Genomic DNA, 24,878 nt, shown 5'->3' with positions numbered 1-24,878 from the left:
CTTGTACTTTAACACTTCAGCGTCAAGTTACATTGAGAGATGTGTACTTATCATTTAATTAATTAATTCACAATTACAAATAAATAAAAAATAAAAACAAAAATATAGATATAATTGCACAAAAACTCACCTAAGGAAGAAATGTATTAGATTCGGCCATGATTTACTCGGTGCTCGACAGATTCTCCCGTCATAGCAATAATAATAATAATAATAATAATAATAAAGACTTATGAGTATACAGCAATAATAGTCCAAAGTCCATTATGCCAACAAAATGCATATCAAGATAGGAATAAATCTACAGTAAAAATTGACAATAATTGATACAAACACTATCCTATTTTACTGTAATCACCCAATTTTTGTAGAAAATATTTGGGAAATGTGAATCAATCAATATCAGCGTGGACATAATCAACAAAAACAAAGTTCTTTTGCAACTGATTGAGAAGATAGGCAAATGCAGCACTGAGTATTGCTGCAGCCCCAAGAACAACTCTTAGCTGCAGCATTGATTCAGGAGGAATACCTGCAGCCGCCACGCACGCTACCGCCGCACCGATTAGGGCCTTCTGCGCCGTTTCGAACGCGCCGTGAGCATTTCTGCACGACGAGCACTTGAGCGTGTGCTGCTCGTATCTGTCCAGCATCTGAAGAAGTAGTACACACACACACAATGATAGATTCAATTCGATTGCATGGTTAAAAATATATTTTGTTATAGATTAGAGCTATTAAACTCGAATATCTGTTGTTCGAGCCGGACTCGAACATGCTATCGGAATAGGCTTGATCGAACTAAAATTGTTAGGAGCGAGCATTCCGATTTTCGATTCAAATTTCGCTAAATTTGAACCTATCCGAAAATCCAAATTTTTGGCAAAAACCAATTCGAACCGATCCGAAATCCAAATCAAATTGAATAATCTGAAATTCTGTATTGTTTGTTATTTTTTAAAAAATATATATTTTTTCTATACTAAAATATAATTAATAATTTTTAGGTCTTATTTTTATTAAAATAGTAAATATATATAATAAAAAATATATATTAGAATATTATATTTCGGATTTCGAATTTGTTCGGATTTTTAGTATATTGATTCGAACCAATCCGAAAATTCGAAATTTATAATATATTCAATCCAAACCAATCTAAAAATCCAAAAAGTCTGCTGATTTTCGAATTTCGATATTTTTTTCACCCTTAAAAATTGTAACTTGAGCTCGGCTTGATTTCAAAATCAAATTCGGAATCGATCACGACACGAGTTCAACCCGAATTTCATATTATATATATTTAATATATAAGTTTTGACATAAATATATATATATTAACATATAAAATAATATAAATATAACATTACTAACGAGCTCAATCAAGCTGTCCGCGAGCCTTGAGCTCGACTCGTTTATCTCTATAAACGAGTTGAGTTGAGTCTAGCTCGTGAGCTATTCGATTCATTTAACAGCTCTATTATGGATGAATGGATGGATGTATTTACCTGTCGTTTGGAGAGTACGGTGGACGGCAAAGGTTGTTGGCCGGTGTTACCGAACCATTCAGGCTGGCTGTTTCCGTGTCGCCTCAGCCAGTTTCGGAATGCTAGGACGAAGCGATCGGCTTGTGTGGGTGTGAAGGTTATTTTGGTGTAATCCTTGTTGATGTCGCCGGAGCCGTCCTGGGACTGGGAAAGGAATATCTTCTCCTGGCCTTGGAGGACTATCATGTCCCCGTCGTATACTTTGTTGGATGTCCAATGCTCGTGCCATCGAGGAATCACCTGTTGGGTTTTTTTGCAAATCGACACTATGAATGGAATGGAAAAAAGGAACAGTAGACGACTTCAAGAATGCCCCGTGGATATTACCTGCCACCACGCAGGACCCGGCATGGTGAACTGGAAGAAGTTCCGGGCGCTGCAAACAATTGAGCGTGTCTTCCCCGGGGCCATTGGGATGTTGAAGGAACAAATCCATATGACCCATTTTTGGTCGCCTACAAACGGAAGCTTTGTATCGATCTCAATCCTGGAAGTGATCAAAGCCACAACATAAAAAAGCTATTAAGTACGAAGAATCATATATATTCGGTTACTTCATGTTTTTTTCTTTTTATTTTCTTTCCCCTCAATTTGTTTACTGCGCAATTCTCACGATTTTTGTAGAAATATATTATTTTTTATCATAAAACATAACATTCAACTCAATATTTAAACGAAAAATCAAAATAAAAGACCATCAACAAATCACCGAGTAATGCTTCTACGAGACTAGTGTAGGCGTAAATGCATGAGAATTGAGAAAAACGTACATCTACCAATTATGTTCTCAAATTCATTTTTACATGCGTTCAAACTATATATATATATAATTCTCGATGAATATTACTAAACAAAATACAATATATACATTCTAACATAATATATATATATACTTCATCCATTTACAATTCTAATACATAATATTATGTAAAGTCATCCAAAAATCCATTTTCATTTAAAATGTCACATTAAACACATTTTTTCAATTTAAAATTTTACAATCCCAAAATCACAGAAACAGTAGCTGGAAAAGATATGAAACCTTGAATCACCAAGTAAATGATATCTTATTACATTATGGCGATGATGACGAAATACTTACTAGTTACTAATCATCCAACACTTGCAGTTGCCTACAGTACTGCTTAAAATATGTACCAAGGTGAACGATTTCCTTAGAACCACGCAATGGGGCAACAATCAACTTACTTGTTCATATAGTAGCAAGGGGCAACAAACTCCGCGCTGATTTTAGGATTGCCTTCGTTTGCACCAGCAAAGCCCCAATGTCCACTCGACTCCATCTTGAACGGTAAAGGCTTTGCTCTCTCTCTCCTGCCAGTAACCTGTAAGTAATTCTCACATCTCAAAAGACAGGCAAAATTTCCAAGTAGCATAACATGGCTCCATACATTTCCTCGTTCAATCAAATTATGAATGGAATAAAAACGATCACGGATGGGCTTTTTACCTTGTGGTGTGCAAAATCGATGTGGGATGGATCTGATACATTCTCCATGAGAGTATCGTAGCCGTAATACAAATCACGCTGAATCGTCACTGAAGAAAACTCTGGCTTATCAAAATCTTCCGGCAACCTGAATAATTTCCCATAAAGATAATAATTAGCAACTTATTACTTTTTTCTCAAACTATTAAGTTTTTTATTTTGATAATGTAATCACTAGTAAAATAATAATGGTTGTAGTTACTGTATAATACAATATATAACAAAGACAACACATCATTTATGTTAATATAATATAAATATAATCGATGACTGAATCAGCCCCCGAATTCTGGGTGCTGAACGCTGATCCAACACATCTTCGATCAAAGGATAATTTAATATAATTATGCAAAATATATATATTTTTTATACTAAAAAACAAAACAATTGAAGGCAATTGCATCCACCACTAAATGTAGCACATGAACAACACGTGACAATTATACATACTCTCATTGATTTCAGCGCATAAAATATATTTATACAACACACCACATATATATATATATATATAACGTTCAACACATGGTTTCAACTATCTCAGCATTTGCTGCATCAATTGAAACAATGTGTTGTATGCCTATTTATGATGATTTCTCCCAATCAGCACAGTAACTCCTCCCAATAATAATAGTATGTTTCGATTAAATATTAATAAGCATATTTATCCCTACATCTATATATACCTTGGTGGCTTAGTGGCTTGAGCTCTTTCCCAGCCATTCTCATCAGGCCAAACAAAGAGCAGACCCTGTGAGACCATGGCCGGGAACCTCTTAGCACATGCTCTCGGAGACTTAACAGCACGGGCCTCAGGCCCTTCCGATGCTGCTTGAGGGATCCGAGTGCATGACCCACATCCATCGAAAGACCATCCATGATATGAACACTGCAAATGCCCATTTTCATCAAGTCTCCCTTCCTACCACAGTTATAGAACCAGGGTCAGCCTCCAAATTTAAAATTAGTAACGATGAATTTTGGTAATTTGAATTTGTAGCATGTACTGATTGCTTGAGTTTTGAATTTTACATTGGATCGACAAAATCTTTTTCACCTGCTTTTTGTCTAAGAATTCATCAACTGCAACATTTTGAATTTGTTATTGAGATGTCCATAAAAAACTTTTGACAAGCTTATCAAATTTAATTTGAATTCATATTGTTATTTGATTCCCGTTTGTAGATAAATAAATAATATATCCTTAACCACTTAAACTTAAATAAAACGGACAAGTATAATTTGATAGCCTCACTTTTAGGTGAAATGGTCATTTACCTCGTCTAACACAAATGGATAGTAAATGACCAGTTCAATTCAGGGATAAATCCAATTATAATATTAAAATATTATTTAAATAAAAATTAAATATTCATATTTTAACATCAAATCATTGTTTTACCAAAAAAAAATAAGAACAAAATTATCTTTAATACTACTATACTCCCTCCCTCATGCAAGTGTGCTCATTCGACAAAACACGAATTTTAATAAAAGTGAGTAATAATTGTTAGTATATTTTTTTTTAAAAAAAAACACACTGAGAATTTTGTTTATAACAATTAAAATGAAAGTGAGCATAAATTTAAACCACCTAGTATTCTTTTAGTAGTATCACTCGAGAATCATCTACTAAAGAAGTTGAGTAAACAAATCCAAAATTTTTTATATTAACAACACTGTTATCATGCTAACTGACATAACAAGAAATACATCATCTAATAACACAAAACAAACACAAAGTTGATTAAGAAGCACAAACAATTAAGCAATGGTCAGAATCAAGCACAGTTAGTGAAAAATCAGCAACATCTCAGCACGAACAGCAAGCAAAGCCAAAGAGTAATCGCGAGAAAACTGAAAACCGAAACGAAAATGGAAAGAGATTCGTTTAATTACCGATAAAGGAGCGAGTCGGTGGGGACACTGATCATCAAAAGCAACCCATTCCGAAGCATTCTTATCAAACCACAGAACCAAATCTCGATTAAGCAGCTGAAACGGCGTCGGATACCGCGGATCGAGGTCCTCCACAAGCGATACGGGGTACCAATGATCTCTCCACGAGAACTTCTCGTCGGACGGCGGCCGGATTTCTTCAAAATCGATGGAGCTCTCAATACTAGAAGAAGAAACTTCCTCGGAGACGTCGGCGGCCGGAATCGACGAGGAAGGAGTCGCCACACGCAGCGCCGGATGTTTCTGGAGAATTTTCCGTCGAAAATTTGGTCGGCGAGTGAAGCGCGGTGAAAGGGGAAAGATTCCCCGGCTACTGCTGGTTCCGGTGGCCGGCGCGGCGAGCACCGCCATGGCCGGAGGAAATGTAACCGCCATAGTTAGGGAAGGTCGGTCGGAGAAACAGTTGTGCTTTCTAACTCCAATTCTGCTATTATTAATTTTATTTAATTAATTTAATAGAGAGATAATTTGGGAGGCGTTTTTTTTTTCTTTAGTTAGGTTCGGAAAAGAACACGTGGTAGGGTCGGGTCGGGTTGCGTATATACGGGTCGGGTCGGAGGGAATGGGTCCAAGAGGAAGAAGGTTTTGCGTGCAAGGCTGGTATTCCTTTGGTTGCCTAATGTTTTCCAGAATGATCGGTCCAATGTGAATGATGGAAAAAGAGAATTTGGTGTGTTTGTACAATTATTATTTTTTTTTAACAATAAATATGTACTTTATTATATATTTTTGTAAAATATTTAATTTTTATAAATTGTGAAATAAAATGTGAATCATTTTTTTTATTCAATGAATAATATTTAATATATTTACCAAATTTATTTGCGCAGCGCATGCATAATTAGGGTGCCTATTTACAAATAATATCAACACTTTGATAGAAAAAATGTGTTGTGTTTATTTTAATATAACAAATAAAAATTTTACATGATAAATAAAATATATTATTTTTACTAAGTTACAAAGTATATATATTTTTATTTTGAATTGTTTAATTACAAAATAATTATTTCAAAATTATCTCAACTTTTTGTACAAATACTCATCTTTTACCATCATATAATTAATTTTACGTCAAAAAAATAAAAGCAAAATTGTCTTTACATTACTTTTAATTATCAACTATAATTAAAATATTATTATTTTTTAAAATTTATCACAAAAATAAATGTATATTATTTTTAGCTCTGAACGAAGTATAATATTTAATACATTTATGTTAAAAATCGTAGGGGGAAATAACGAGATTGTCTTATTGATCATGGAGCTATATACAGGCAATACAAAACAGACTAGATAAATCTACTAAATCTAAAACTGAATATCTAAAATATCTCAACATCCCCTCAAATTCAAGTGGTATAACAGAAATTAACTTAAGTTTGATTAGAAATTTGAATATAAACGCAAAAAGAAAACATAAATAAAATTAGCAGTTGACTCTCCACCTATTGGAGCAAAAAACGAGAGGACTCTCCACCGGAGTCGAAAACGAGATACTCTCCACCGGAGCAAAAAACGAGATGACTCCACCGGAGCCGAAAACGAACAAATCGCAAAGATCGGGCAGATCAGGCAACAGACAAACAACGGACAGATGACAGATCATAGACATATTTCCGGCAACAAATAAGCAACGAAAGATGGCAGATCGCAATGACAAACAACCACAAATTGCAAATCGCACGCAGCAACAGACAACAACGGACATATGGCAAATCGTTTCAAATCACTCGCAAGCAACAGCGAAGATTTCAGATTGCACACAGGCAACAGACAAGCAGCGGACGTATGGCAGATCGGAGACGAGACGAGACAGATTTACAAAAAGACAACTTGCAAAGGCATTTACTCAAAATCACAAGACCTCCGGGTACAATCTAGGTTGAATGTACCCGGAAAAACACAGGTTGATAGGCTGTATCTACAGCATGACAAAAATAGGCTTTGATACCATGTTAGAAATCTTGGGGGAAAATAACGACATTGTCAAAATAAGGAGCCTACGATACAAAACAGACTCGATAAACTCAAATATAAATAATTTAATCCATAAATAATATCAAATCTAGATATAAATCTACTCAATCTAAAACTGAATATCTAAAATATCTCAACAATTTATAATGAAATGCAAATATATTTATCCAATAATACAAATTCAACAGACCCTGTGTCAATAATCAAAACATACATGTAAAAGAATTTGTTTAAATACACATTTTTTTTTATGTACTGACATTAGTATATATATTTTTTAATATCATAAAACATACAAATGTTTAATATTTAATTTTTTTTTTAAAAAAAATTTTTTCTTTTATATATTTCCCCAAAAATTTATCACATACAATTAATATTTTATATTTCTATACAATTTATTATGTCTCACATAAATAAAATAAAATAAAATAAAAATACTCATTTAAATTATTTTACCAATCAAAGACTGAATTTTTTTCTAACATGACAATGAAGACGAAACTGCAGTACATTATTGATTATTTGCGTGATTTGTATGGATTTGGATAAAAGGCTAAAAGCCAAGCCTTGTTGACTGAGCTTTGCCAGAGAAAATAACATCGTAAAAGTGACGTAATGCTACTATGTGTTATGTTTATATGATTGGGAGTCCCTATGAAGTAAACGATACTCCATCCGTCCATATACCATATTTATATTGTCGTTTTTGTCTGTCCATATACTATATTACTTTCCTTTTTTTAAAAATAATTACACATTTCAATCTCATTTTAAATTTTAATTAAATTAATTAATTATTTTAATATTAATTTATAATTATTTATATTATAGAATAATTATTTTCACTGATATATTCTTAATTATCTGCTAATTACACCTACCGCATCTACAGTGTAGCAGACAAGGTATCTGGACGGAGGAAGTAAAAATTTTAGTAGATGTTAGTTTAAATCCATTTAAATCGGTCGTTTAGGCTCGAAGCCTCGTTTAAGATCGAAGCCGTGCAGGCTCCACCAAAGGAGCTGCCCCAAATCCGACGACGGACAGGCTCTTTGAAGTACTTTCGAAACCCACACCGACGAATCAAACGAACTATTTTGAAACCTCCAAATATTACGATTCAACAACTCCGTACAAAAAAATATTTACTTATGAGACGAAAATAATATAATATTTATTTTATTTACTGTAAATTTTATTTATTTATTTATTTTTGTTAAACTAAAATATTCACAAAATACACCGATCATAAAATTTACCCTTATTGAAATCCAAATACATACAATTAAAAATTATACCACAAAATACACCTAACATATATATATATGTATTTATATTTAGTCATCAGTATATACATGACAATGAACCTCATTGAAGCTCTTTTTGGAGGACCCAAACGGAACCCTAACCGACAAGCACCGTATCCGGCAGGACCGCCGGAGCTTGAACGGCCCAATCTTCCACCGGATTCCGGCGAACAGCTTCACATCGAAGACCGCATCTCCCGGCGCCTTCTCCACCCTCAAATCCCTCGCCGCCGACCTCAATTCCAGATCCGTAACGTTCCGCCGCTGCTGCCGGAACGGCGGAAGGTTTTTGCCGCCGGAGAGCGTCTCGTTCCCGTAGCAAATCGTCGCATTGATTTTATCGTAGTAGAAGGAGACGAGGCGGTTGGGATTCTCCGCGCGGAGGACGAGGCGGAGGTCGCCGGTGCTGAGGCGGTCGCCGCCGCCGGTGAGATTGTAACCGCCTCCGCCGCCGCCGTCGATTGTGGCGCGGACGACGGAGAATCGGAGCTTCTTCGGCTGCGCGGAGAGCCAGAACATGAGGAGTAGAAGGACGGCGAATATTACGAAGAAGAGAATAACGAAGAGCTTCCACAAAATCACGTCTGGAAAACGGTAGGGCGCTTTGAGGCGCTGTAACTGCTTAGAGTCTGGCGGAAGTTGGCCGCCGTCGGCGGATTTGGGTGAAGTAGGAATAATGTTGTTGTTCATCTTCTTTGGTGAAAAGTGATGAATGGAATGGAATTTCTTGAATGGAACTCAAGAAATATTAATTAATGGAATATTGAATAATGTGTCTTGCTTGAAACGGAGGTTTTGCTTGTCTAAGGAGGGGATCGATTTATTGTTAGAGTTACTGTCCGTTTGTTGGGTTTGGATTTTGAGTTGGAATTTGAATAGTAAAAATTTTGAATTTGAATAGTTGTATGATACGATAGTATATTTAAAATCCAATCTCCCAAACAAACACGTAAAAAAAGAGGCACAGTACAAAGATTCGATTCAAATTCGGTATGAAAAAATTATGATTCGCCTATTCAAAATTTTTTTGGTTATGTCTGATCTAAGATTGATTTGAATGTTAAAAGGGTTCGGATAGAGCTGTTAAACAAGCTGAATCGTTCGTGAACTTGGTTCAGTTTGGCTCGATTCAACTTAGTTAAAGCTCGTTCGCGAATATTAACAAGCCGAGCCGAACAACATAAACAAACTCATTTAGTTAACAAACGAGCTCGAACTTTGTTCGCAAACGTTCGACCCCGTGGGTATGTTTCTTTAGATGGGTTTGAAAAAATAATGTATGATAAAATGTTTTGCAGAGAGAAAAAAAATATATTTTTTTTTAAAAACGCAGAGTTCAAATATTAAAAATAGGAGGTTTTGAGCAAAAGAAATATACAATAAAATTATAATCTATAAATAAATAAAATATTAATTTTAAATATATAAATAAAATAATTTTAAATTTTCTTTTTAATTTATATATAAATTTAAAAAATGAGACAAACGAGCTCGAGCTTAAATGAGTCGAACACGAACATGAATTTAAACAACAAAAATTCTTAACGAGCCGAGCTTGAACACTACGAACAAGCTCGAAAGCTTAACGAACAAACACGAACATTGTTCGCAAACATTAACAAACACTTAAAATTTGATACGACTCGAATAATTAACAGCTCTAAGTTTGAAGCAAAATAAAAATAGGAGTCTATAAATATATATTTAAGTACTATTTTTATTTATAATAAACATTTTAATATTATATAAACTTTTTCCTAAATTTTTAGATGAATAAAAAGTATTAAAAATATTTCAGAAGTTTATAATCCTATAAATTAAAATCCATAAATTCACCCTTATAAAATAACCCCACCACTAAAATAACATTTCTTTCAATTTCAAATAAATATAATAAATTTTATATATAATAATCATACTTTTTTTTTCAAGGTTGATTTTTAAATATTAATTATTATATCAAAATATATTAATAAAAACATTTTTTATAAAAGAATTATAAAAATATAAAAATATTTTTAATATTAAATACAATGACACAAAAGATAAATATGACCCGTAAAGACAGACGGAGAGAGTATAACATAAATACTTGCGGACCTTCATTTATATTGGGTTTTGAGCAACCTTTTGTCCATACTCAAGGTCGACCTGATCTGACCCTGCAAGATAATCAAACCCCCGACGCTTGGTGGTGTGGGGATTGGATATGTGACCATGAGGTCATGGGTTCAAACTTTCGACGCTTCATGTTATCTGCCACATATGGTTTGACTGTCAGACCTAGTTTGCAAAACATTAAATTCGGCTGAAGATTTACCCGATGTATACTTTTGAGTAGCGCGGATTTCCACATCTTAAAAAAAATACTCCATCTGTCTCACATATTTTAGACTTACGTAAAGTATAATCAATAGGTAATTAAGAAGTCTATTAGTAAAAATAATTATAAATTAATATGAAAATAAATAAATAGTTTAATTAAAATTAAGAAAATTTTAAAAATTTAAATTTAAAATATGATTAAGGTGCATAATTATATTTTTAAAAATAAAAAGAATAAATTACGTATGACGAACAAAAATAAAAAATAAAAATAAATTATGTGAGACGGATGGACCGCTGCAGTGTGTGTATATATATATATAAAAGTCCTTGGCAAACCATGAATTTTTAGTAACAGTAATTATCACAAGATTACCGCCATACTTATTTTGAGGACAACGTCGCGGTAAAATAATAATAATAATAATAAATAAATATTTTATCTGTCCAACATATCATGTTCATCTTGCCGTTTTTGTTCGTTCTATATTCTATGTCACTTTTTTTTTTTTTAAATGATTACACACTTTAATTTTATTTTAAATTTTTAATTAATTTATTTTTTAAAAAAAGTGATAGGTAGTAGTTAAGGGTTTTTTTTAAAAAATTTAATTAAAAATAAAAGTAAATAAAAAGATATAATAAAATTGGTGATATTTATTTTAAATAAATATTGAATGAAAAATAGTAATTAAATATTGATTTGTTAATGTAATAAATTTAAGAGACGGATTAAAAAGAAAAATACTACCTCATTTCCACGTTGGTGTCTTGGTTGTAGGCACAAAAATTTAGGATAATTATAATTAGTAGATAATTAAAAGTATATTAGTGAAAATAATTAATTTATAATATAAATCATTATATATTAAAATGAAGATAATTAATTAATTTAATTAAAATAAAAAAAATAAAAATTAAAAAATTTAAAATATAATTAAGATGAATAACTATTTTTTTAAAAAGAATGATATAAAATATGAGATGACGAAGATACGTACGTGGGATGAAGGGAGTAATATATATATATATACACTCCGTAAACAAATAAAATGTGAGCAAAAGGTATATTAGGAATGCAGAAAGTCTATCCGAAAGGAAACTGAATTATTAATTATAGTTTACAGGCTTGACTTATATATGGGAAAGGAAATGAATCATCAATCATCATTATGATCGTCATCGTCCCGGTAAATCCGTCACATCCAACTGTACTCACACACACATTCATTTTTAAAATTCAAAATAATAAAAATAAAAATCCTATCAAATCATATCATCATCTGCTTCTACAAGACTACTGGCAGTCAATTCACAGAGAGAGAAAGAAAGAGCAGAGTCCAGTTTGTTAGAGTGAGAGAGAAATAGAGAGAGAGAGAGAGAAAAGAACTTCACACCTCCTCCCACTATTCTTCTTAATTCTTTCCCTTCACTCCTTCCTTTCCTCATTAAATCCGTCAATTTCCCATTCAAATTCTCATAACCATAGAATTTTTTTTTTCTTTTCATATGTTTTTTCTGATTTCCAAATTTTAAATAATAATAAAAAAAAGCAATGGTGAAATCCCATTTGGTTGTTCCTTGTCTTCTTCTTCTTGTGTGCACTGTTCTTTCCAATGGAGGATCAACAGCCAAAGCTGCAGGAACTGAAGATGGATCAGAAGCTTGGGGCTATGTCGAAGTCAGGCCCAGTAAGCCACATTCTCTCTCTCTCTCTCTCTCTTCTTGAAAATGAAATTTCATCTGTTAAAAATATGCATACAATACAAACTGCAAATGCAGAAGCACACATGTTCTGGTGGTATTACAGAAGCCCACACAGAAGTGAAGATCCAAGGAAGCCATGGCCAATCATTCTTTGGCTTCAAGGAGGACCTGTCAGTACCTATTCCCATCTTTATTTATTTATTATTTCATTTTATGTTCTAGGGCTCAATCAATCCAAATCTGGAACAAGATTATTACCTATTTTCAGCAATTGGTTGCTATGTGCATTATTGGGGAAAAGTAATTAGGGGTTCTTGCTAGAGCTGAATTATTTTTTTAGAAGTATTTAATGTTGATGAATGTGATCCTTTGAATCCAAAAACAAAAAAAACAATTGAATAAAATTGCAGGGTGGGTCTGGAGTGGGGATTGGGAATTTTGAAGAAGTGGGGCCATTGGACACTTTTTTGAAGCCAAGAAACACAACATGGCTGCAGAAAGCTGATCTTTTGTTTGTGGTGAGAACTCTGAATTCATGATGCCCTTTGTTGATCCCTCCACTTTTTTTTTTTGGTAAAAAAAATAAAAAAATTCAGTTGTTGAGTGGGAAATAGATTTTATTTTATTTTAATTTTCTTTCCTGTTCATGATTTTATGTGTACCGCATTTAATTTATATATAGTAAATAGCATTTCCCATGTACCTTTCCATTTAAAGATTTGAAATTGATTTGAAAAAATTTGTTAGATTTGAAATTTTTTTGTTTAAATGGTATAGTGATGTTGCACCAAATAGAATTTCCCATGTATTTTGCTTGAAGAGCATGGAGATTTAATGGTATTGAAATATAACAGAGTTGCTAAAAGAATAGAGCCTATTGTGTCTTAAAAAACATCACATTCAGTAACTTAAAAAACAAAATATGCAAAACATAAATAAATTTTTGGGTGTGTTTGTTTATGGGTTTTAGTTTTTGGGTTTGGATTTTTAAATAGTAAATTGTTGAATTTGAATAGTTGTTTGATTTAATGTAAATAGAAGTTGATGTGATGTTTTGAATATAAAATAAATTTATATTATAATATAAAAAAATAATTATTTTGATGTGATATTTTTGGAGGAAAAAATACAACCCAGTTTCAAACCAAAACCATCATTACTTATTAAAAAATATATATATATATATCTTATTTTATCTTATAAAATATTACACCAAAATACACTTTAAACCAAAACTAAACAAATAAAAACAGCAAAAGAATTGTTTTGGTGTTTTGGACTTTGACTTTTTTTTTTAATGAAAACTAGATTGTTTGTGATGCTTCAAATGAAAAAGAAATGTTCGATATAATGTTTCGGTTATAGCTTGCGAGATCTCAAAACACGCACATTTATATACATTTTATATGTTTGTGTTTTGTGTGTAAAACTATAAATAGTGGTTCGACGTGATGTTTACTTTTAGAAGTAATAGTGTGAATTTTACAGTAAAGAATTTGAAAAAAATAAAAAAATCTCAGAAAACACATTCTTAAAGTTTTAGGTGATAATAGTTGTTGGATGTGGGGTTCTAAATAGAAAACTTTGTGGAGAATGTGATGATTTTAGAGGAAAAACGATAGGTTCAACAGCCCAAATATAAAATGTATATGATTTGCTTGTATATATATATATAATTACTCGTATTTTTGAGCATTAATTGGATTGGATTGGTAGGATAATCCAGTGGGAACTGGTTACAGTTTTGTGGAAGATCCAAAGTTGTTGGTGAAGAGTGATGAAGAGGCAGGCAGTGATCTGACGACACTTTTGATTGAAGTTTTCAACAGAAATGAGACCCTTCAAAAGAGTCCTCTCTATATAGTTGCAGAGTCTTATGGAGGAAAGTATGCCGTCACTCTTGCCCTCTCGGCTCTCAAAGCAATAGACCAAGGCAAGCTCAAGCTCAAGCTCGGAGGTACCGATATATTCATTCATATATAATCCCTCTGTCGATTTAGTATAAATATATGTGTTTGTGTTGGGGGTTTGGATTTTGAGTTGAGATTTGAATAGTAAAAAAAATTGAATTTAAATAGTTGTATGATATGATATAAATAAGTATTGATGTGATATTATGAATGTAAAATTTATTTTTAGAATAATATAAAAAATGGAAATTCTGGCGGAAAAGTTTTGTATGAATAGTAGAAATTCATCAAAATTCTTCAAACAAAGACACCCTTACTGTTTACATTGATTAATGAATAATGCTCGCTTCATCGAAGTATAAGGTTAATATTTACTTTTGACTATACTTATAAAGTATAGTGTGGTCAAATTTATTGAAAAGGAAAATGTAAACTTTGTGTTTAGATAAACGAAAATCGTAAAATCTAAATATTTGATTGATATTGTGTAAGTGTGTAAAGTCTAAAATATCTTAAGATTGTAAGGCCACGTCCGATAAAGATGTGTGTTGAAAGGGGTATTTTGGATCTTTTATGTAAAATGATACGATATTTTATTAATATTGTAGGATCTAGAATTACCAAATAAGACAATGTGATGATTATTGTAGATGTCCTAAATGACAAAATGTGTCTATTGTATATATATCATCGATCTCAAACAATACAATACAATAATACTTACCAAAAATTTGGACAGGGATCGCATTGGGGGATACTTGGATTTCACCCGAAGATTTTGTTGTAAGAATCTCAAATTCTTTCGAGAGCTAGTATGTAGCACGGCACGCTTGCTCTGTCTTGATTCTTGTGAATGATTTTTGCAGTTTTCATGGGGTCCGTTATTAAAAGATGTTTCGAGACTAGACAACAATGGCTTCGCTAAGTCGAACAGGTCTACATTTCTTTTCTTTTTTTAATTGTCCTGAGGCGAGACATTTATGACAGTTTGGTAAATGTTTGTAATAGCTAATGAATCGATTTTCTGTAACCAGTTGGGCAGAGAAAATACGGGAGCAAATTCAAGAGGGCAAGTTTGTTGAGGCAACCTCTTCATGGAGCAAGCTCGAAGATGACATCAGCTCATCTAGCAATAATGTGGTAAATTCTCGACTTATTACCTATGATCTTTGTTTTTATTTTTCTTGCGCTGTCTTAGAGTTTGTGGGATTCTTACAAGATTTGTTTGCTTTTATTTTGTAGGATTTCTACAATTTTCTATTAGATTCGAATATGGACCCTATATCATTAACAAATTCTGAGCTATCAGAAAAATTTTCACTAAGACGATACTCGAGGTATTTGAATTCATTAAGAGCTACACCCGGTGGTGATGGTGATCTAGATAGCCTAATGAACGGTGTTGTCAAGAAGAAGCTACGGATAATACCAAGCAACGTTACGTATGTTTATTATTCCATACTGAAGTTTAGCTTCTTTTTTTTTTTGTTGAATTGATGAGGTTTGTTCTTGTGTTTGAAGGTGGGGAGGGCAATCTGATCTTGTTTTTACTGCCTTAGAAGGGGATTTTATGAGGCCAAGGATCGACGAGGTAATTAAAAATGTTAGATTTGTTGGATTGTCGATTGAATTTGTTGAACTACGTATTGAATATGTTGAATCGTAGATTTGAGTATATTAATAGACTTGAGATATGTGTGAATATATGTCGAATCATAAATATTTTTTTATGTTAAAAACTATAATATTTGTAGAAACAACGAATAGAAATATAAAACAAACTAGTCGCAATCCATCTTTACTTACATTCTTAGCAAAATATATACGAGAAATTTCAACAATGCTTGATAGCGCCATTCATCGCATGATTCCATCGTTGGTGTAAACAATAGATTAAATGTGATATTTTGTAAAAAGAAATAGTGTATCTTATGCAATTTAACATTGCATAACCTCTTCGGCTTCCCAACAAAAGGCTATATAGCTATATAGATTGTTATAAACTTTTGTGTTTAGATAGGTTCTAGAAATGTTTAGTTTTGGAAATAGTAAAAAATTAAACAAAAAAAAAAAAAAAGAAGGTACTTGATGTGATGCAAATAGTTGATTTTATTGTAATATTTTAAATAAAAGACATGTATTTGATGTTATATTTTTCGAAAACGGAACTATTGATTAATAGTGTCAAAAGTTATTTGAAAATATATCGATCAAGCTTTCTCGTGACGTGGTGCAGGTCGATCAATTGCTTGCAAAAGGAGTCAATATCACTATATATAGTGGCCAAGTACATTCTCTTTCTCTCTTTTTCTTCGTTACAAAACTAAATATCTTCGATCATATATATATATCGCCATTTTTGCCGGATATTGCTTCTTAGAAGAACCAAACGAACCTTTGTCATTTACAGCTTGATGTCATATGCTCCACGAAAGGGACCGAAGTGTGGGTCGAGAAGCTCAAGTAACCCTTGACTGATCCTTTTTCTTACTAAGTCAAATTTAATTCTTTTTTTCTCGCAAGCTCGTTTTGATGTAATGATTTGAATGAATGATGTCGGGATTCAGGTGGGATGGCATGAAAGCATTCTTTAGCATGGATAGAACACCAATTTATTGTGGGGAAGGAAAAGAGACAAAAGGGTTCACCAAATCCTACAGAAACCTCCATTTCTTTTGGATTCTTGGAGCTGGACACTTTGTAAGTCTCTTCTCTTTCGATTCAATTATTAGCTCTCATTTTCTTAAAATAACGTCGCAATCTGTAACGGCTGATTTTTGAGTATACACTGAGTAAATTATCTTTCGAACGTAAACTATACTAGTAAGATAAGACACACTGGACAAAGTCATGTTTAGCCAACAAAATCAAGATTGCGACAACATATTTTGAACCTATAACTTCAGGATTATAAGTTCACCGGCCACACCTACTGTCATAAATAACTTGTCTAGTGTAGCTTATCTGACTAGTTTGATATTTAACCAACACATTTGAATAATAGTCGTTATGGGAAACCCACGATATATATATATAATAAATAATAATAATAATAATAATAATAATAATACAAGTATATCAATTTTTTATATAAAAATAATACACCAAGAAATATTTTTACATCCCATTTTTCATTCAAAACTCTACAATTGATCACCATTTCTTATGTGCATTTCATTTTGATATATATTTTTTTAACTAAAACCTTTATTTGATATGATCTTTGATATTGAAAAATAAGCTTCGATTTGATGATGTCTAAAATATGATTGAATAGAGAATATATTTTGAAGTTAATATTTTAATGGAATTACCTTTTAGATCTAATTTTGATTTATTTATTTGTTTGTTAATAAATAGTTGAAATCACGGTTCTTGATTTTGGATTTATCTATTTATTTATATATTTTTAAATGGTGTAGGTACCTGTTGATCAACCGTGTGTGGCACTCAGCATGATTGGCAGCATAACACACTCCCCTATTGCTACCAAGTAGATAAATAAATATATAAATATGCTTATTTATGTCATTTATATATTAAAAAAAAAAACTGATTGCTGGACTCCAATTAAAATAATAAATCAAAGAAAATTAGTCATAATTGGTGCATAATTTGCACCAATTATTATTATTATTATTATTTAAATTTATGGTTTTTTTTTTTAGTTTAATAAAAAAATACTCTTATTCTTTTAGTAAAGAACTACACTCCCGCTATTCCTCCCATGTAATTTTCTATTAAAAAAAAGGTATAATTATACGTTTAATTACATTTTTAAATTTTAATTAAATTATTTAATTATCTAAATCTATAATAATTATTATTAATACATATTTTAATTATTTTTATCTAAATTCAATAATAATATGGACACTTCTGGTGTGATAAAGGAGTATTACCTTTTTTTTTTTTGCGTTTTATTATATAAAAAAATTATTATTATTATTATTTAAAATAAATGTTTAAAGTTACACTTTAATTATGATGGGATCATTAAAAATATTCTATCAAATACTGTTTATATCCAAAGGTGGATTTCTACTTCCATGCACATCAAAAACCATCAGAGTGAAAAGCATCTGTATGTATGCACATATATATATATATATATATATATATATAGACCACATAGAGCAAGATAAAAACAACCCAGTTTTTTTCCAAAATTAGAACTGGCAAAACACTTACCGACAGAGCGCCGGGTTTTCCAGCGATCGATCTTGTTTTCCAGATTCATGTTCAAAAGGATATATTAGCTGCAAGAACCTATTCATCACTGCAAGTTACAACACATTTTAGGAAATACCGAGCAAGTAATCAAGACATTACATTTTGTATTTCATCATCATTCAAGCCGTGAAAGTTTGAAATTTTAAGTTTCATAGGCTGGATTAAGATAATCGCGAATGTATGTAGGTATACCTGCAGAATCACTTTCTCATGCTGCCCTGGAGGAGATATGAAGCTTTGCTACGTACCTGTAGAGTCGGATGGACATTTTTTAGCAAGATAAAAGGCAAACAAGGATCATCGAGAAAGGCTATTTATGAACAAGAGTGGGGGATGAAGATATGCATGCTTACATTGGATGCATAAGGCCTTAAATCGGTTATGGTTACACCACAAGAGAAATTTCGGAGACAAACACCCCACAATTCATGTAGAACAGACTTATCTTTTAACGTCTCGTCAAATGACAACCAATTCTCCACCAAATTCAAGTATATGTATATCTTGAAAAGATCACAGGTCTTGTCTTTTACATTTATCGAAATTAGCATTTGTAGAATCTCCTCCGGATCACACACCTGCAAAAAAAGGAACTTAGATCTGAAACTGCATATGGCTGTTTGCACCCAAGTAAAAAGAGAGACAAATAGTCGTCTCCCATTTTAATTCGGGAACCTAAAGAGCCTTCCTGTGAGATAACAAATGTTCAGAACTCCTCATACCAAAATGCCACTAAATGCACCCTCCTGTTTATTACAACCATACAATTTACCTCTGAACAAACGAGTTTTTTAATTTTTTGGTAATTTTCGAATTCATAAGAAGGTGGGTTTTGGGGGGTTCTTAATAAGGAGTCAATCTTTAATTTTCCACCCTTTATTATTAAATAAAATAAGAAAAGTAACAGCCCTCCAATTTTTGCAGCAAAGCTCCTCACTTAGTTGTGATGAAATACATACATGCTAACATACATGCTACTGCAAGTGCCAATTTTTTCCCGAGAGCCAAAAGCAGAAATCAACTGATCAACTGCTAGTGGAGGAGCAATTGGTATAAGGATGTTCGGAAAGTCAAATTACAATAAATTGAAAAGGTAAGAGTTCAATATTACCTTCTTGTTTAAACATGTCAACAGAAATTGGAATGCTAGTGCACTTCTAAGCTGCTTACATCGTCCTTCAGTACCCGTAATGCTCTCCACCACCCTCAAGCAATTGATATCGCAAGGCAACCTTCATTAAGAAATTTACAAGTTCAGTGACAAAAGCCGATAAATTAAGAAAGATTAAACCATTAAAGCCATTGTTTACTTAATGTAATTATTTATCCATCATGTTACTTCATGTGTAGAAATGAGACCAAAGTATATCAAAATCCTGGCATAAAAGACTACCTCTGAAGATCCATTGTTCCTAAGTAACTCAAAATGTCCCAAACTAAGTTCAATTCTCAAAAACAAATATCCTGGCATAAACAGCTCCCTTGACTAAAATAGTGATGTAAGAACTCTTAGGTTGTGTTCTTTTGTAAGTTTTACACATATTTTTACTATTAATTTTTTTTTTTCCTCCAAAAATATTGAATCAAACAATTAGTTTTCTTTCTTATACTACACTATAAATTTATTTTACATTCAAAACATGGCATCAAAACAACAATTCAAATTCAATTTTTACTATTCAAAAATCCAAAACCCACAAACAAATAGAACTGTTCTTTCACTATCCTTCTAAATGTTCAGATTATTAATTCGGAAATAACCATTTTCAGAATCAAGTAATTCAAAAGTGCGAAGAACTCCACCAGAAACTTCACATGATATCTATTAATGGATGAACAGGATTTATTAATGATCAGTCTCATTCATAACTACTAATGTACTACCACTTTCAGTGATAAAAAGATACCATGGAAAAAGTTAAAAAAGGATAGACATGTGTCTCAATATTACGGTAAACCTCATTCAACTTGTTTTCATTTTAGGCTACAAGATTGATATGTAACACAGTACATTAAGGTTAGACATGAAAAGTCAACATCAGATAATAACCTGTAAGCAAGAGACTTAGATACTTTCTTACAGCTGTCAAGCCATTCCTCATCCCTAAAGAATCTAATCACCGAAAGCATGGCCTCATGCATTACTATAGAGAGGCCAAGAAGCTGTCGATCTAAAACAAAAGAAATGAATACTGCCAGCAATTCCTCTGCTTCTCTAACTGAGAAAAGTCGAGTATGATTCCTGAAAATGAAAAACTGTGTTGTAAGTGTTACAAAACCAACAAAAACATTGAAATTGACCTAGTATAAAAACTAGAGAAGAAAAGAAAAAAATCCATTCTTCCCCTCGTTACTTGTTCAGAGCAGCCACTCCATGAAATTGATTGTATCAAATCCAATTTCATTCCCATTTGCAGTCAATCCTAAATAAATCTCATTCCCTCATATTCTCTCTATTTACACATGCCAACCATGCTATTACTATTTAACCAGACGAGGACAAGCTATATTCAGAAATTCTCACATTGACCAAACCAATCAAGAAGCAAGCCTAATGTTCTCGTAATGTTACCTTATTTGGCAACAAGAAGCTGCACACTTCATCCATGATCGAATATTTTGTGGGGGGCCTGTTGTTTCAGAATCTAACACATTGAAAAGAGATAAAAAGATGAACATTGAACTATGCAATTATAAGAATGAAAAGATATCATCTATATAATAGCAAAATACAAATATGACTGGATGAATCAATTCTATCACAATTTAAATCTTGATTGTTTCATTATCTCGAAGAGTAATATAACAACAATATACTTGTGTGACTGTTACTACAGCTGTCCTCAGATCTGACTCATTTGAGCTAATTATTTCAAAGAGATGAAATGAAGAAGTGGCCTCTTACATGCAAAAACGTGAAATTATTATTCTTCTCAAATACTTACCAGATTGAATCATATCAATATCTGTTGAAACTTTAGCAGGTGAATCCAGAAGGTAACCATAAGAAAGAAGGGCCGTTTTTAGATCTGAATATCTAGGCAACCATTCAATCCTGATGCTAGACAAATCATCCTGATAAAAACCATTGACATGCAAAAAGTTTGTACAATTAGAAAGTGAAAGTACATTTCATGGCGTATGAGATTAGAATACACCATGTGAGAACCTTGTTTGTACGTGAGAGAATTGCACACCAGAATTCACAGGCAGCTTCCATCAGCAATACCTTAGGGGAATACAACACTGAAAAGTCATTAGGAAATAAAATTACCCAATAAAATAAATGGCGAACAAGGTTACATGTCATTGTACTCACTTAAGTTGAACGTCCAAGTCGCAATGATTTTTTCGACACAACCAGATGTATATACAAGGTGCAATAGCCAGCCATCCACCAACAATCCATCCAGAAAAGTTTCCCCTGCAATAGCACCAAAATTAGATGTGAACCTAAAGGTTCTATTATGAGGTATCCTACTTCATGTTGAACTACTTCAGGAAAAGATAAAAATAAAACAACATTAAATCAAAAGGCCAATACTATCTAACATCTTATCCACAGAAATAATTTGGATCAAAGTACACAATACAATACAAGAGGTTGCAACCAAAGACCTTCCTCAATGTTCAGCTCCACCAGAGAACTGATCTTTTGATTCGTTAAGGATTGCAGGAGGTGTGAAGTTTTTAACTCTGGGTAATCCTGCTGTGGCAGATTTTCCTGCAAGTCACCGGGGAAAAATGTAAAAAACATGTGCATATCCCAGCCATGATCATTGAATTAAAGCTAGAAACAAATTTTCTGAAAATATAACATTTTCCCCAAAAACTCGAATGCCCCATAGGCGCAGTTCCTCGTCACCATTTATTTGATTTATCTATGGAAAACAAAAAAAAAAGTGTTAGAAGTAAATAAAAGAGGCAGAGATTCCATGAATACAAGAGATTAAGCCATGCCTCTTTTTGGCACTTGTCAACACATTCTGAAAGCCGTGCTTCAGCAGCATCATCAGCCTCATCCTCCATATCATAAACCTTTCGAATTTTTCGCTGTTTAGATATTTTCTCATTGATCTTTTTTTGCTCTTTCTTGTGAGCCTCTAATAGATCATCCAAATCAATGACCTTCTTCCTAAAATGACACACATGAGAATATTATGTCTGTAAGCTACATAGATGTTCAGTAAAATAATCACAACCCTTCGTAATTTATCAGACCATACACCTTTAGGAAATGGAAAGTAAAAATATAAAATAAAAAAATGATAACACCAAAAATACTCAGAAACCATTTCATACTATAAAAAATATTTAAAACTAACTCATATTTCGAAGCAATAAGTGATAAGCGGATTAAATTGCATCTTGCAAGCAAAACTCCGGGCATCACTACACAGACAATCAGAAGTTATAAATGTCATCGAAGTTGTATATGCAAACAAAAAAACCACAATCTAATTGATCATCAATGCTAAAAACATCCATCTGTATGCTCATAAAAAATTATACATTTTCAGGAGTTCACTATTATGATCAAAACTTTGCAACTATTGGAACAGGACAACCGATGAAGCCTCAAGATCATACCCTTAAAAGGACAGGAAATGTTAAAGCAGCAAAACACTGTATAGTCGTCAAGAAACGTTAAACAAATTAGGTATTGCTTTCTCACGAAGAGCAGAAACTAATTTTCAACATTAACATTCTAACAAATACCCCAAACCATAATCTAACATTGAAATTCTCATTAGTGACTTACAGAATCAAGTATCAACTAGGGTAAAATTGGAAAAATCGAGTAAGCAGATTAGGGAAAATGAAGCGACGACAATATCCTGGGCAAGGTTTCCATGAGAACGAATTGAAATGTAAAAAAAGAAAACAAAAACAAGCAGGGGAGTTCTGCAAACTAACAAGAACAGCAAATACAGCAAGAAACTTGAATGAAAAAACGAGGCAACGAAAGGGTATACTTTCTTTTGGTGATAGGTGGCGCAACTGGAATGGGATCTTCGAACTCGAAGTCTAGTCGATCGTCCGCGTCCACCATCTTCTTTATCCGTCGCGCGGACAGCAATTCCTGTCTTCTTCTCGCGACAGTTCGGTGAATGGAGTTCAATTTTGTGGGTGGGCGCCAACTATGCTGTCTCTCAAAGATGTTATAAACAAGACTGGGCTCGGTGTTTTTGACTATACAAAAAAATTTCATTATCATTCAAATTTATTCATATAATTTTTTTAATTGAAATTTGGAAATATAATCAAAATTTATCAATTTTGGTGTTAATATAAAAATTTTATCAATTTTGGTCTCAATATAACAAAAATTCATCATTTTTTATCCCAATATAATCAAATTTTATTTTTTTTGTTTCACCGTCAATAAACCACCGACGGAAAATGCTCACGTGGACTTGCAAGATTGTGCAATTTCTTCGAATATAAATATAAGGTTTGATTTCTTTTCACGTCAACATTTTCCGTCTGTTTGTTGACAGTGGAAAAAAAATAAAGTTTGATTATATTGGGACTAAAAATATGAGATTTTGTTATATTGAGACTAAAATTGATAAAAAATTTATATTTGGACAAAAAATGATGAGTTTTGGTTATATTATGACAAAAAATGATGAATTTTGGTTATATTTGGACCAAAATTGATAAAATTTTTATATTTTGACAAAAATTGATAAATTTTAGTTACATTGAGACTAAAAATAATTTTTTCCTTTGTAATTTAAATTTATTTCATTTTAGCTATTATTTTAAAATATTTGTCCGATCAATTGGATATACATTTTGATAACGGAAAAAGTAAGATATAGTTTTAGACCTCTTTTGAAAAAAATTCCTTCTGAATTTAGGAATATATCATATACTATTATGTACTCTCTCCGTCTCAAACAAAATGATAAATAAAATGTGAGGTATAAATTAAGTATAATTAATTATTTTTTATTTTAAAAATATTACAGAGTGTTTTGACATACTTTCATAATGTTTGGGACAAATGTAGTATTATGTATTCAGCAATTTTAAATTTAATTATTTTAATTAAATCAATAAATTAATAATTAAAGGTATAAATGAAATTCAGCTATACTGAATTTTGTAATTCAGCATAGCATCCTTTATGTTGTAATTTTGAAAGTCTTAAAAAATAAATAAATATTTGAAATAGGTCTATTTATACAGATATTGGATTGGTATGTGTCGAGTTTTTAATAATTTTTTAAAATCGTGTGAGATCTAAAGTTTAAAAGTAAATCCTATTTGATTCGGACCAAGACTCTATTAGGGTGTGTTCGTTTGATGGATTTGGACAAAATTCTACTATTCATCCAAAATTTTTTCCCTAAAAACATCAAATCAAACATCTATTTTTTATTTTTTG

At 32.1% G+C, this 24,878-nt stretch overlaps 4 protein-coding genes across 6 annotated transcripts; 1 reads left to right on the top strand and 3 right to left on the bottom strand.

The window, feature by feature from the left end:
- Positions 1 to 237: 237 nt before the first annotated feature.
- Positions 238 to 5,457, bottom strand: LOC127253759 (pheophorbide a oxygenase, chloroplastic). Its single transcript, XM_051278515.1, has 7 exons — positions 4,957 to 5,457; positions 3,744 to 3,979; positions 3,019 to 3,145; positions 2,757 to 2,893; positions 1,875 to 2,034; positions 1,509 to 1,787; positions 238 to 653 (listed from the first exon to the last, which is right to left on the bottom strand). Exons 1-7 carry the CDS (start codon positions 5,389 to 5,391, stop codon positions 393 to 395), a joined length of 1,635 nt encoding a protein of 544 aa, XP_051134472.1. The 5' UTR covers positions 5,392 to 5,457; the 3' UTR covers positions 238 to 392.
- A 2,879-nt stretch (positions 5,458 to 8,336) lies between these two features.
- On the bottom strand, positions 8,337 to 8,996 carry LOC127253538 (NDR1/HIN1-like protein 26). Its single transcript, XM_051278181.1, has one exon. The coding sequence runs from the start codon at positions 8,994 to 8,996 to the stop codon at positions 8,337 to 8,339; it is 660 nt and encodes a 219-aa protein (XP_051134138.1).
- Positions 8,997 to 11,943: 2,947 nt separating this feature from the next.
- Positions 11,944 to 17,890, top strand: LOC127253773 (serine carboxypeptidase-like 51). The gene is made up of 13 exons (XM_051278540.1): positions 11,944 to 12,322; positions 12,414 to 12,508; positions 12,749 to 12,856; positions 14,055 to 14,295; positions 14,988 to 15,031; positions 15,115 to 15,182; positions 15,283 to 15,388; positions 15,491 to 15,690; positions 15,770 to 15,839; positions 16,485 to 16,535; positions 16,659 to 16,711; positions 16,816 to 16,948; positions 17,671 to 17,890. The coding sequence occupies exons 1-13, from the start codon at positions 12,187 to 12,189 to the stop codon at positions 17,743 to 17,745; spliced, it is 1,380 nt and encodes a 459-aa protein (XP_051134497.1). The 5' UTR covers positions 11,944 to 12,186; the 3' UTR covers positions 17,746 to 17,890.
- Positions 17,000 to 23,628, bottom strand: LOC127253772 (uncharacterized). Of its 3 annotated transcripts, XR_007839337.1 has the most exons (14): positions 23,458 to 23,628; positions 22,442 to 22,616; positions 22,300 to 22,362; positions 22,100 to 22,205; positions 21,801 to 21,905; positions 21,651 to 21,727; positions 21,427 to 21,556; positions 21,054 to 21,126; positions 20,532 to 20,723; positions 19,593 to 19,713; positions 18,835 to 19,059; positions 18,674 to 18,729; positions 18,440 to 18,527; positions 17,000 to 17,018 (listed from the first exon to the last, which is right to left on the bottom strand). XR_007839337.1 is itself a non-coding variant. In XM_051278539.1 (13 exons), the coding sequence occupies exons 1-12, from the start codon at positions 23,532 to 23,534 to the stop codon at positions 18,682 to 18,684; spliced, it is 1,377 nt and encodes a 458-aa protein (XP_051134496.1). In that variant the 5' UTR covers positions 23,535 to 23,628; the 3' UTR covers positions 18,219 to 18,527; positions 18,674 to 18,681. The 3 variants fall into 3 exon arrangements, 2 of the variants coding, with proteins under 2 accessions (XP_051134496.1, XP_051134495.1); XM_051278539.1 differs by lacking the exon at positions 17,000 to 17,018 and having other exon boundaries at positions 18,219 to 18,527; positions 21,054 to 21,111; XM_051278538.1 differs by lacking the exon at positions 17,000 to 17,018 and having other exon boundaries at positions 18,220 to 18,527.
- Between the last annotated feature and the right edge of the window lie 1,250 nt (positions 23,629 to 24,878).

This window comes from Andrographis paniculata, unplaced genomic scaffold (assembly GCF_009805555.1).
Source record: "Andrographis paniculata isolate CXL003 unplaced genomic scaffold, ASM980555v1 Contig51END, whole genome shotgun sequence".
Classification (NCBI taxonomy): Eukaryota; Viridiplantae; Streptophyta; class Magnoliopsida; order Lamiales; family Acanthaceae; genus Andrographis; species Andrographis paniculata.
Note: the sequence above shows the minus strand (reverse complement) of the source record. Positions and strands in the feature narration are given on the sequence as shown.